The 13937-nt window shown below is 35.0% G+C and overlaps 1 protein-coding gene across 1 annotated transcript in view; it reads left to right on the top strand.

The window, feature by feature from the left end:
• LOC131061270 (U-box domain-containing protein 44) overlaps positions 1 to 11414 on the top strand; it is a 40489-nt gene extending 29075 nt beyond the window's left edge. Inside the window, exon 3 of the mRNA XM_057994850.2 lies at positions 9277 to 11414. Within this exon, the coding sequence (XP_057850833.1) occupies positions 9277 to 10784 (1508 nt within the window). The 3' untranslated portion in view covers positions 10785 to 11414. The remainder of the gene's footprint in view (positions 1 to 9276) is intronic.
• The last annotated feature ends 2523 nt before the right edge of the window (positions 11415 to 13937 follow it).

Raw genomic sequence — 13937 nt, 5'->3', positions numbered from 1 at the left:
CCAAAGACAAAGATGAAGTGACAACATTGGTGTCATGACTGTCATCAAATAGAAGAGATAAACCCTTAAATGTGTCTCCCAAATCTGCAATATGAGATTGCACAAACAATGAACCAATGTCTATCAAATAGGAATCCCAATCAAGAAGACAATGATAATCCTTGTGGATTAGGAATGATGGAAGTCTCTAGTGAAGGCGTATCAACTACCTCTGATGAAGAATTAGGAACCTTTGAAGTCTCAAAATCCTCGCAATGCTAGGAACACAAATAGAGAATTCACCTTCACAATAGGAGATAAAATATTTCACCAAATAGATGAATGCATTTGAGAAATAATGATACCTAAGTTAACTTAAGCATATGAGTATATATTAGTTTACTCCAATATATATATATATATATATTATTGGAGTAAATCAAAATACTTTTAATTTGCAAAAAAATGATACAATTTTTATAAATATATAAAAATATATGTATTTTTAATTCAGTAATAATATATGAGTTTATAAATATTTTTATTTATTAAATTAATTAGTATTAAATATAAAACAAATTTATTATGTAAATATGTAATGCTCCCTTAGGGATATACCTGAAATTTGCACAAAATAACAATAGCAATAACATAATTTACTTGCAAGAGTATTTTCTTCTTAAATTGCATATTAGTAATTTGCATCAAAGAAGTTAATTATTTAGTATTAAGAGAATAGCAATGAAGATTCTTATTTACAGACACACATATTAGAGTTGCAGCCCTGTTAGAAACTTGAGGGAGGAAACACCATAGGATATTGGGAGACTATCCAACCCAATTAAGCCCAAGAACGTTGAACAAGTAACCAACTCAATCCGATGCCTTGGCCCACAAGTAACCAACTCAATGGGCGTCCACCTAATGGATAGTAGTTCATATTCTCACATTCCTTGTGTTTCCCTTTCTGTTTCTAATAGGATTGCTTTCATCATTCACTACACAATTATTTATGATATAAGCAATTCATCTAGCCATATTGAATTCAACATATGACATACCAAATACTTTAGAAATGTGAATAAGTAGGTTATGTTTTACTTCTCTATACACTCAGATATATATGTGTATGAGAATTCCTGATCTTATTCGATGCTTTGCTCCGAATGAAGCTTGTCCCTAAATATCCTTAAAGGGGGATGAATAGACACCTTACCTTGCCTTTTCACCAAATGTGGTGTCTCCTCCAAAATAATCGCTGCCTCTTCCCAATTAATCCCATGCCTCTTCATCTCACATGGCCCTTGGAAACTGATTTGTTTAGTGTTTGTTAAATCTTACAATTTTTCCGATTAGGGAAGGGACTCCATTATGTAGTGATCAGCTTAGAGAATAGAAAATGGTGAAGTCTTATGAATAAGGCCATTTTTTGCACATAGACACATAACTGGCATATAGATGCACAGCAATATTTTATTCTCTTTTAGCGACAGTGGAGATGTATCATGGCGGGGCATAACAAAATAAATGGTAAAACCTAATAATTCAGGTTACTAAAAACAAATGAATCTGGAAAATATTGAGATACATAAAAACTTTCAATGTGCATGAAAACATTAGTATCACCACATTTTTAGTATCATGAAGGAAGAAAATGTATTTAATTTAATTCCCTAATGCATTGGGCTTAGATTGTCCGTGGACATGATGTGCTGCATCCTTCTAGTGGGCTGGCTTACCAATACTTAGTTGCCTTAACAAAGGCGAACAGCTGGGTGATTACTGTGATCATGGGGGGCAGCGATAGTGGGAGGTCCCTTTTTTGAGATACAAAGTGTTTTTCGAATTTTTGCAGTTAATCCATCATTTCAATAAATAAAGTAACGTACCTCCTAATCTGAAAAAAGGCATTAGATTTACCAAAATATTACCATTCAATCCACCATTTAGCAACCTAAACATTTCAAAACTCAGAAATGCATCAAATTCAGCACAGGGACTGTTTTTGCAACAAGAAGTTGTAGCACACTGCTAGTAGTCTGAAAATTGTAACAAAGAATGTAATATTCTTACTAGTGAAGAGGACAAGGTTTGAGCCCCCAAATGCAATTTTAGTTTGAGTCTACTAGTTGCACTTGAGTAGAATTTTTGAAAGATCAGCTAGATAGAAACGAGCCATTTTTGTTGGTGTAATTAAGGCATTTTACCTTGGTTTATTCTTTCCTGGGTACTAATTACACTTTACTTAAGCTTACTTAGGGAATTGCATAGGAATAGTTGGAGTATCTCCACTTTAGGTGGACATATCACTTTATCACATTATCATATCCACCTTCAGTGGTGTTATCATGTGATCACTTTTCCACTTTAGGTGGATTGATAGCTTTTTCGCTCTGATACCATGTAAGAATTGTTTATGGAGATAGCCACCCAAGATTTAGAGGCCTATCGAATAGCGCAATAACAAGAGAGAACAATAGAGACAAGAACAAACTATATTTTCATCAATGATGCAATAAGCTAGACTAAACCGATGTTATAGGAGGTCGACCCCCTTGGTTATATAGCCAAGGTGAGTGGATGAGACAATGACAAGTGTATGGACTCCTTTTCAGGTGTCGTTTTTTTTGAAAGTGCATGATTTTTTGTCTACTTCACTTTTATGCTATCAATTTACATTGATTGTGAGTAGAATTTGTACTTTCAGCATATGGTCATTTTTGGCCTATTTTGGCATATGTAATGCTTGGATCTTAGTTTGGTTTTTTGCATTAGTCATTTGAGTTTTCTAGTCTGATTGAAGTAGTTGCAAATTTTGAAATCGGAAGTCTACCTTGCCTTGTTTTGCATGTGGCCATTGTAATCGCACTAAGTATAAAGTGCCAAATCATCATTTTTGGGGGGGTGTTCTTTGATTAAGTGAATTGGGGGGTGTCTTGTGTGCTTCTCTCTCTCTCTCTCTCTTTGGTGCTCTTTCGATTTTCAGTTATGGGTTGTCCTAAATTTCCACTTCTTACTCCACATAATCGTGCACCCTATAAAGTACATGAATGGAGTAAGCTCATGGAAAAAGGATCAACTCATTACATTGATGGAACCATTTCAGAACCATCAGATACTAATTTGAAAATGGATTGGATCATTAAAAGTACTATGGCTCTTGGAACATTAAGGAATTATGTATTAGCTAATCTTATCTTTCACATCGATAAGTGTAAGACAGTTAAAGATGCCTGGAAAAGCCTTGTTCAATTGTATGGCAAAGTTGATGAGATTAGGTTACAAGCTTGACAGTGATCTCACCAATTTGGATCCCAAGGATTTTGATACAATCCAAGACTATGTCACTAAGGCAAATGAGCTAAGAGCACAACTCAAGGATTTTGGCATTGATAAGAAGGATGCACAATTGGTCTTCAATTTATTGGACAAGCTTCCTTCGAAGTATGAAACTTTTGTTTCTATTTTCCACACTCATTGGTTGACAATGGGGAGTGCCTATACTACACTATTCTTTGATTCATTCACTGAGATATTGATGCTTGAACAAGCAAAGTTGAATATAATGGGTATTCTCAAGTCATCCAAGTCACATGCCTTGGTGGCTAATCATGAGAAAGGTTCCAACAAGAAGTAGAAGCAAGCAAAGCCAAAGCCACAAAAGAATAGAGCACAATCTTCCTCTCCTCAACAAAGAGATTCTACATCCTCTTCTAAAGGAGAATCATCTAAGAAGGAGAAGCTTACTTGTTCATATTGCAAGAAGTTAGAATATGATGAACACCATTGTTGCAAGAAGGATATTGATGAATTGAAGCATCTTCTTGAGAAGAATCGAATCAGTTTGCCTTCTAGAATGTCTACTTTATTTTCTTCCAAAGAAAAAGAATTTGATAAGGGAAAGAGTCACACTTTTGGGACAAGTAAAGGACAAGCTCTTTGTGCTACTGTAGGTCATAATTTAGGGAGATGGCTTCTTGATTCATTAGCTTCTCATCACATGGCATCTTCGCAGTTTATGTTCTCTTCATTTGAGCCTTGCAACATGCCACCGATTTTGATGGGCAATCATACATATATGAATGTGATTGGGAAGGGACCTATTGCTATTGGGGATGGCACCTTCAATGATGTGATTGTGGATCCTTATGTGCAACATTTGGAGGAGGTCTCTTTATCTTTAGAGGTGACATTTGAGTCTTTGGATTATGTTCTTCATTCATCTTTACTAGATCTTGGATTGTCTTTTTAAGCAGTGTGGCCTAGTACACCTGATTTGGAAGGGGTAACTTTCAACATCGATATGGGGACACTTGAGTAGCTTTCAAAGACTCCATACATCTTGAGTTTTCTTCCTACATCATCCTTTTAGGATTGGGGAGACATCATACATACACCTTTGCTTTTGTTTCTTGCTAAGTGGAGGAACATTGTTCGGTGATCATGGAGCAACTTCTCCATCCAGTTTAGAGCTTCTACCATTGGTGCACATTCTACATTAAGGGGGGGCTACTTGGTCTCTCTTCTTCTCTCTTATGGGGGGGACTTTTTCCTCACATGGGGTTTTGTCCTTCTCATTCTTCTTTGAGAGTTCTTGTGTGTTTTCATTTCTCTTTTTTGGGGGGAGTTTTATCCCACTGGGTTTTCTCCCTTTCTGCGTTTGTGAGAGATTGCATTGCTTTTGTACATGGGTACCTAACATGGCTTAGTAGTTGGGACCCATCTTGCATTGTTAGCTTGAGTCTACATAGTTGCACTTAAGGGGAGGTGTTGGTGTAATTGAGTTATTTTACCTTGGTTTATTCTTTCCTAGGTCCTAATCACACTTAAGTTTACTTAGGTAATTGCATAGGAGTAGTTGGAGCATCTCAACTTTAGGTGGACATATCACTTTATATCACATTATCATATCAATCTTTTGTGGTTGCACTTTTCCACCTTTGGAGGTGATCCACCTTTAGTGGTGTTATCATATGATCACTTTTCCACTTTAGGTGGGTTGATATTTTTTCACTCTACTTATCATGTCATGAAACAACAACACTTGTCATTGTCTCATTCACTCACCTTGGCTATATAACCAAGGGGTCTAGTCTAGCTTATTGCATCATTGATGAGAATACAATTTGTTTTTGCCTCTATTGTTCTCTCTTGCTATTATGCTATTCAATAGGCCTCTAGATCTTCGGTGGTTATCTCCATGGCCAATTCTTACAATTTTTCTTATTTACTTGAGGCCAAGTTACAATGGTTCCATCTGGCATGCTTAGATACCAAAAAAACATGCTGGAGAGTGGTTGTTCCTTGGAACTTATTCTTTTCCTTCTCTTTTTTCAAGTTTTGAGCCTTCCTTATGGCCGTAGCTTCCTTTACATTTGTAGCATGATAGCATGAGGGATTTCAGCCCAAGGCTTTGGACTTTCTTCCTTTGCTTGTATCTAACTAGGCATCTTCTATCTCCTAACACAAATTCTTTTTGTGTTGTCACATCTTCTACCTTAAGATCTTCTTCATGCTTAGCTCGCTCTTCTCTTCTAGAAGTTCTCCAGGTTCAACAAATGCACCTTTTTCCTCTTGCATAGCTCATTACCTGTCTCTACAACTACTTCCCCTTCTCTGTATTTTGATTCTTGCAGAAGACATATCTATTGCTGATATTTATATCAGTTAAGAAAATCCTCTTTCACAATCAAAGTTAGCTTAGCTTTTATCTTCTATGCTTGTAATTTGAACTTTTGTTGCAACATTTGAACCCTCAGCTTTGATCTGCAACAAAGATCTGATAACACCTAGAGCTCCCACATTTTTTAACCAACACGGAAACATAATATATAGGGGGCGACTACGCAACCATAAAAGATTACATGTCTTCTAATTAAATTGATTTTAAGAGAAGGTTGATACATAAATGGTGGAGGATCTGTATTTGTAATAAGAAAGGGCAAGTCTAACTTCTCCTTGACTGCTAAGGGGGCCTGATCTTACGTAAGTTGCTCTTTTATAATAAAGTATAACATTGCTAAGTAGTAAGGACTCTGGATGAGAAATTAAAATTACAAAGCCTGAGATTTATAGCAAAACCGCTCATTACATACATAATAAAACATGTAGCCTCTAGGTACAAAGCAAAGTACAAGATCATTGGTGTTAGCATAAGGGAACAGAGTAAACAACTGCTAGAAACTTCCTTAAGAGAATATGTTAAACTTAGTTTCTGGGAGGAAAACCACCTCTTCCAGTCTCCTTATTGCTTTGGCCTCTTAATGGCTTGGAGTTGCCTTTTAGATTTCAAGCAAGAGACAAGAAATTTTCAATTAGGAAAAAACTCTCTCGAAAAGAAATCAACCTTAACCTGGGCCTAATCTACTCTGAAGTAGTAGGTGATATTTTCATGTGCTCTTTCTGTGGTTTGAAATATTAGCAGTTAGTTTGTCAGAGGGCCTCTTTCCCTTTTCCTTAGAAGATTCCTAGGATTGTATTATATTCTTCTATTGAAACAGACTGGATTTTATTTTTTAAGCACAATCGTATGCTGAAACCTTAATTTAAAGGCAATCTTATGAACTTTACTATTTTTTCATATTCTTATTAGATCATTATGCAAATCTTGTCAACTCTTATACTAATTTGGTGTGTTATAGGATGAAGTAGGGGGAGTAGGGGCTGGGAACGGATCCCTATGGAACGGAGTTATTTTTGCTATTGGTTTAACAATTATTAGAAATTTAGATCAATACTGTAATTCGATCTATTTGGAATTTGGTTCTTTACAGAAATCATGCAAACGTATTTTAGAAATTAATGAGAAATTTGTATGGAATGTCAGTATCTGATATGTGGTCAATGTGCTGAAACGTGCATGGAAGCATCCACCTTTTCAGGTGGGAAAAGCTGCAATACATGAAAAAGTGCTGTTGTGGACTGATATAAAATGGATCTAGATTTAGTCCATTTTACTTATAAATGTGACAATGGGTGCTGTAGATTTAACTCAATTTAGTTAAACATGCGATAATTTACGCAGCTTTAGCTCATTTAGATTTAGTTCAGTTCACTTGTAGATGTGAATCATGATAACGGTTACTGTAGATTCAAGTCACTTTGGTTAAACACTCAATAATGATTATAATTCATGTAGATTTGGTTCATTTCACACTATACATTTGATTTTAGAGAGCTCAATTAAATAATATTGAGTGTAGCTCATATTTTGAGGCTATATTGGCAGGCTTACAAAACTTGATGTCAAGAACTTTTATGTTTGGAATTCAAAGTTATTGATGTGTGAGAAATATTAGGACCATTCCAGATGGAAAGAAGTTAAACCAAAGAATGTGAAGGAGTAAGAAGCAATGAAGATAGTGATAGGGATGTTACTGTTTAAAGTCTGTCAACAAACTAGACAGTGTCTTGATTTGATAGAGAAAGTTGGTATACTGTAAGTATTCCAACAATGTTGATCTGAAAATGGACCCATATCAGGATCAAAAGGTTGGTTTTTTATCCACTATCAGTCAAGAAGCAGTTTCAGGAGCACTTCCACAAAGGAGAATGTGTTTTGTCAGTTTCAGAGCATGAGGAACTTGTATGCATGTCAAATTCAGCCTTGGGATGATCTAGAGCATCATGGGGAAGAAGTGTGACATGTGTGCAGGCTTGTAACCTAATTATTTTTCCAGTTTTGGCACATTCGCTGCTTACCACAGACATCAAACTCATCAATATCATGGCAAATGCTTCTCTGCTGTGGAGATCTTGTCAAATTCCATGGCGATCTCTGCAAATGCCTCGCAAATAGACCTAGACTGTGGGTGGCTATGGAACCAGTGAATTTGCTACAGGTTAAACAGAGGGTTGGAATGTGAATGGTTTTGAAATTTCATTTTGACTTCTATGCATTGATGATTGTGTTTGGAGGCCAAAGGGATGTGTGGAGCTCTATAACAAGCAGTTTTGTGAGCCAAAGGTTGGCACTCATGTTTGCCTCTTAGAAGTGGTTTTACAAGTTTCTTGATGATTTATGGAGCTTGGTTGTATGTACAAGAGTCCTACAGTGATGTCCTTGGCTGATTTTACAGTGGAGATGAGGAGCTTTTAGCTCTCTTTCTGGAGGTTTTTCCTCAAATTGGGAAGACTTCTACAAGCTTGTTCTTGATTATTGGGGCTTGGTTGTATGTACAAGAGTCCTACAATGATGTACTTGACTGATTTTACAGAGGAGATGAGGAGCTTTTAGCTCTCTTGCTGGAGATTTCTCCCCAAATTGTGGAGACTCCAGGTCAAACCCATGTACAGTCATTGTCATGTATTCTTTTGTGGTTGTTACTCATTTATATACTTTTGTGATGTTTACATGTTCTGCAAAACATGTTTGTCAAGAATATGTTGACACATTAATAAGGAAAATTAGGAGGTGTTTGTTAGAAGCAACATTAGAAGTACCCATTTTTGATGAGCTCTTTGGGAGTGCTCCACTCAGTTTGCGGATCAGCTGTTGAGGATTATGCTTCTCACTCAAATGGTAATTTGATCTAGAAATACTAGAATTTAACATCCTATTACTAATGCGAGATCTTTTGCTTAGTTAGGATGGGGTCTTGAGTAAATTAGTGTTGTCAATAAATTCTGTGCCAGTAAATGTCCATGAGATGCTGACCTGAAGGATATAATAGGAGGAGATAATGTTCAACTATTCTGGTAATAATACTATACTCCTCATTTGAGTGAAAATGGGATATGAAAGCTCTGCTGTGTTGGAATTCCTGTTTCTTCTTTGAATTGGATAGCCATCAATTAGCAACATGATTAAACAATAAAGATAAAGGATGCTCTTACAAATATACTGAATGTCCTTGAACAATCCAAAGCCAAAAGACATACATCTCGAGATGCTTTATTTTATTTTATTAGAATATGGCATTATTACATCCTTAAATCCTCATGATTGCCTGCACTCCAACTAGCTAATTATTTAACCTACAACAATAACATCCTAGTATTTATTTCATCTGAATCATATCACAAAGTGATGTCTGGATGAATTGCACAATTGGTTTGAATGTAGGGGAAGATTGGCAAATAGGCCACTAAAGATCATGTAGCCGGCTAGAAGAAAAGAATCTCCAGATTGTTTTAAATAGGCTTTTAAACTATTAGAAAAATTCTTGTTATTAAAATCCAGAACTCTTTATTTTTTAACACAACCATCGCTTGGAATGGAATCATAATAGACTGGGTATCCTGATTGTTGTCTTTTGGTTCTTGAATGAACTAATTGAAGGGATTTTTTTTTTGCAGGATCTACCACAGTAAAAAATGTTATGGCAAGTGCTCTGTCAGAAATGGGTTTGACAGACCAAAGCAAGGCTGCATTGGTGAAAGAGGGAGTTGTAGCTCCACTTCTTGAAATGATTTCAAATGGCAATGTTGAATCCAAATCAGCAGCTATTGGAGCACTTCAGAATCTTTCAAGTTTACCTGAGAATGCTTTACAAATGACCAAAGATGGAGTGGTTCAGCCCATATTAGACCTTCTATACACCCCAAAATCAATTGTGTTGACTTTGAGAGAACAAGCTGCTAGCACATTTGCCAACCTGGCTGCATCTATTGCATTGCCTGAAAGTACAAGTGACACGGTGGTTGCACTCTTGGAATCTGATGAAGTCATATACAAGCTGCTGTCTTTAATAAATTTGACTGGTCCTTCTATACAGGGGAGCATTCTACGAGCATTCCATGCTATGTGTTCTGCACCAACTGCAGTTGAGGTCAGAGAAAAGTTAAGAGAGGGTGGAGCTATTCAAATACTACTTACGTTTTGTGAATCTAGCAACTTAGAACTGCGAGCCAATGCTATTAAGTTGTTGTTTAGCTTGTCTCAGGATGGGGATGGGAGTATGTTGGCAGAGCATCTTGGGCAAAGCTATACAGAAAAATTCGTGAAGCTTCTTTCAACATCTTCAGATGAAGAAGAGAAAGCTGCTACAATTGGAATCATCGGGAATCTTCCTTTATATAATAGACAGATAACTGAATGGCTTCTGGAGGCTGGGACTTTGCCAATGATTATAAATATCCTTTCTTCAGGAAGCCTTAGAACTACAGGTAATGCTGTGAAAAATCAGTTGATTGAAAATGCTGCTGGAGCATTGTGTCGGTTTACAATACCCACAGACATTGATTTGCAAATAAAAACAGCTGGGGCTGGACTTATTCCTGTTCTTGTGAGGCTACTTGGATCTGGGACTCCTTTAGCAAAGCGTCGGGCAGCCATTTCACTTGCACAGTTTTCAGAGAATTCAGGAAAATTAAGTAGAACAATCCAAAGAAGGAAAAGTTTTTCCTTTGTGTGCTTCTCAGCACCCCCTGATCAACCATGTAGAGTTCACAGGGGTATCTGTTCAGTTAATACGTCATTCTGTCTTGTTGAGTCAGAGGCTATCCTCCCTCTTGTGCAAGTTCTTGAAGAACAAGAAGGAGGTGCATCAGAAGCTGCACTAGAGGCTCTCTCAACTTTAGTTTATGATGAATTCTTGGAAAATGGTGCTGTGGAAATTGAAAGGGTAGGGGGTATCATGTCTATTGTTCGGATGCTGACTGTTGGATCAGCAGGTGTGCAGGAGAAAGCTGTCTGGATTTTGGAAAGGCTATTTCGAAATGAAAGATACAGGACAGAATATGGAAATACAGCTCAAATGCCCCTTATAGACCTCACACAAAGAGGCACAAACGCAACAAGGCCCTTGGCTGCAAAAATCCTTGCTCACTTGAATGTTCTTCATGAGCAGTCTTCTTATTTTTAGGTCTCCTGTAATTTACACTTGTAGAAGTATACAGTTCATTGTTGTTAACTTATCTCAGAAATTGGAGCGGGGTTAACTCTAGTTTTTTTGAGATAGGGATTATCTTGTTATTCTCTTTAGCAAGATAAGGTTCCATCATTTGCCCAAAATTTTGCATTGTTAATTAGTTCTTTGGCATGCCAAAGCATATGGAGAATTTCCAGATATACGCTAACATGGCGTCTTGTATTTTGTGTACATTAAAGAGACATAATTTGTCACGGTGAAGGGGACATCAAGTCTAGACCCAATAAATGCAAAGGGATCCGAACAAGTAGAAATCGTTTGAGAGGTATAAGTGTATGGTTTGTATTAGTGAGCTTAACTTGGAATCTATTTAAACTCTCTGGATTTTCAGGCAGATAGAGGATCCCAATAACTTTATGCAAGAGTTTGTAGTCATTTGGAAATAAATTTGAGGTACTTAGAGGAGGCTATTTGCACATGTTAACAATGTTCTGATGGGCACTGCTCAACATTTTATTGGAAGTAGAATATACCCTTGAGGTGGCAATGTTATACACACTACAAAAATATGTACTTCCCATCCATTCAATTGACAATATTCAATCCTTTTGGAGAATTAATGCCTGCACGGTGGATTGTAGTGTAGACTACACTTATATTACTACATCTTTGGGTTGAGTGCACTTCATATTATTTTCTAACCAACATACCTTAATTACTAATATCTTTGGGTTGACATGTCAGACTACAATTAGAATCCTTTTATGTTGCTGATGTGGATTATGACAGTAACAGGACTATGCCATTATAATGATTAAACTGTAGAAAGAAATTCCCCGCTAACAGCAGTATGTTTCTTTTTGAAAGGCCACGGTAACCACGAAACTTGGGTACCAGCAATAGGACTTGGCCCCCTTACCAGTACCCACATCTCTCTCTCTCTATATATATATACACATATTTACATGGATGGCTTCAAAATCGAAAGGGATAGACCTTATCCTATTCTTGTCACAGAATCAGGTATGTTACATGGAAAAAAAATGTTATAGGGATGGTTTCAAAATTGAAAGGAATAGACCTTATCCTATTCTTGTCACAGAGTCAGGACCTATGTTTCATTGAAAAAAAAAATGTTTTAAAGCACTGTAAGTCATACAAATGCAAGCTAGTGGAACTCGGTCAATTTAGGTTTCTCTTCATTATCAATCAATCATTATGTTCAGAGGTATTATCTATAATGGCAGCATGGGGTGAAGTGCAATGGCATGAGTGTGTTGACAAAACAATTGAAAAAAATTAAATAATTGATATATATAAAATAATAATTATAAAAAATATTGCTGACAAATTCAAACAATTTTATCTATACATTTTTTATAATGATAAAAATATATGTAAACTACAATATATGCTCATGGACATATGAATAGGTAAAAAGATAAATAAGAAAAGAGAGAAACATTATTATTATTTAATAAAGAATTATTTTATTTTCTCTCTTGGTTTGTTTTGAACAAAGCTGAAAGTTACAATAAACAATGTAATCACAAAAGACTATTAACAAAAACATAAATATTAAGATAATAATGAGAAAACATCATAAAAAAATATGTAGTCAACAAACTCAAATTATTTTATTTTATATTTCATATAATCATAAAATAACATGTAAACTATAAATAGACAAAAAGATAAATAAAACCTATAAGATGAATTAAATCATAATAAAATTTTCTTTCAAAGTAATTTAAAATTATTTATTAATTAAATTTTATCAAGTAAAAATAAATCAATATATAAATATGCATCATTACAATTTTTAATTATTTTTTATCCATAAGAATAATATTCTTATTATAGTAGAAGATAAGGAATCATCAGTAGCATGCATATGAGATGTTAATGGACCATCATTACAAAATCAAAGATTATTAATATCTATGCAATCCACGCCTTCACAATGATATATCTATATATTTTATACAAAAATTTCAAAATATAAGTATGTTAGTTTTATCTCTTTGTTTGTATTGACAATGATGAAAAATAACAAAGAAAATATAATCATAAAAGACTTCTCAAAAAAACCATAAGAAAATAAAACACCCTTACAATATAAGCCAACAAACTAAAATTATGAACCAATTCATATAAAATAATTGTTTTATATTTTGTTAAGAGCTATTTTATATCATTGAATGAAAACAAATTATTTATTTTAATTTTGAAATTACTTTTTATTTTTAGGAGCAAGTACATTTTTTTACTTACTATTTGTACTATTTTATTAAAAAAAACAAAAAGCATATAATTAATATTAAAAATTTATTTGTTTTCAATTTTGTATTTTAGATGTTACCATGTATGTTTTGGCATACTCGGTGAGATAGTTGCCTTTCTTTGATTTTTGCCTTGCAAACCATTCAAGTGTGTGTTTTTGCATGATTTTATACATTTCTACCCATGCTTTTGAAATCAACATTTCTACGTTATGACACATTAGCATTTGATGTTTGGCATTTCCACTTAATCAACAATCTTTCCACTTACTTGATTTGTTGAGTTCTCACTTGATTTTTTGCAAGTGTTTTTTTTTGTCAAAAATGACCTTTACAAGATTATTCGATTCTAACTATTGCCTTTAGAAATTTTCTCTTAAGGTTCATAAGTGCTTTTGCTAATTGGAATTTTGAGAGCTTTTGAATTCCAACTAGAGTTATTGCATAGGTTTTATAGAAACCAATGCATTGTAGATGTTCTTTTTCTTACTAATATCTTTTCTGTATTATGTTATTTTATTTTTAATTTCATTTCCTATGTTTTTTTAAGTTTGTTTTGTATGCCCTCTTCTCACGCCTTAAGATGATCATGAGAATTAAAAATGACTTGTTTATTTTCCTTGTATGTGTATGTTCATGACTAGCCCATGCGTTTTTTCTCTCACTCTTTACAAAATCTTGAGGATTAAAAACAGTTTCTCACTTGTGTAGCTTAAAGGTAGCTGTGTACACTCTTCTCTTGCACATTCTTGTGATCCTAGGAATCAAAAGCACCCACTCCCTATTTTTAATTTTTATTTTAGAGGGCCTAGTGACCTTGGAAGTGTCATCAAAGCAATAGCCCTAACCCCATGTCTTGGTAGGG

Source organism: Cryptomeria japonica, chromosome 11 (assembly GCF_030272615.1).
Source record: "Cryptomeria japonica chromosome 11, Sugi_1.0, whole genome shotgun sequence".
Lineage (NCBI taxonomy): Eukaryota > Viridiplantae > Streptophyta > Pinopsida > Cupressales > Cupressaceae > Cryptomeria > Cryptomeria japonica.
The sequence above is the reverse complement of the archived record's forward strand: the minus strand, read 5'-3'. Positions and strand labels throughout refer to the sequence as shown.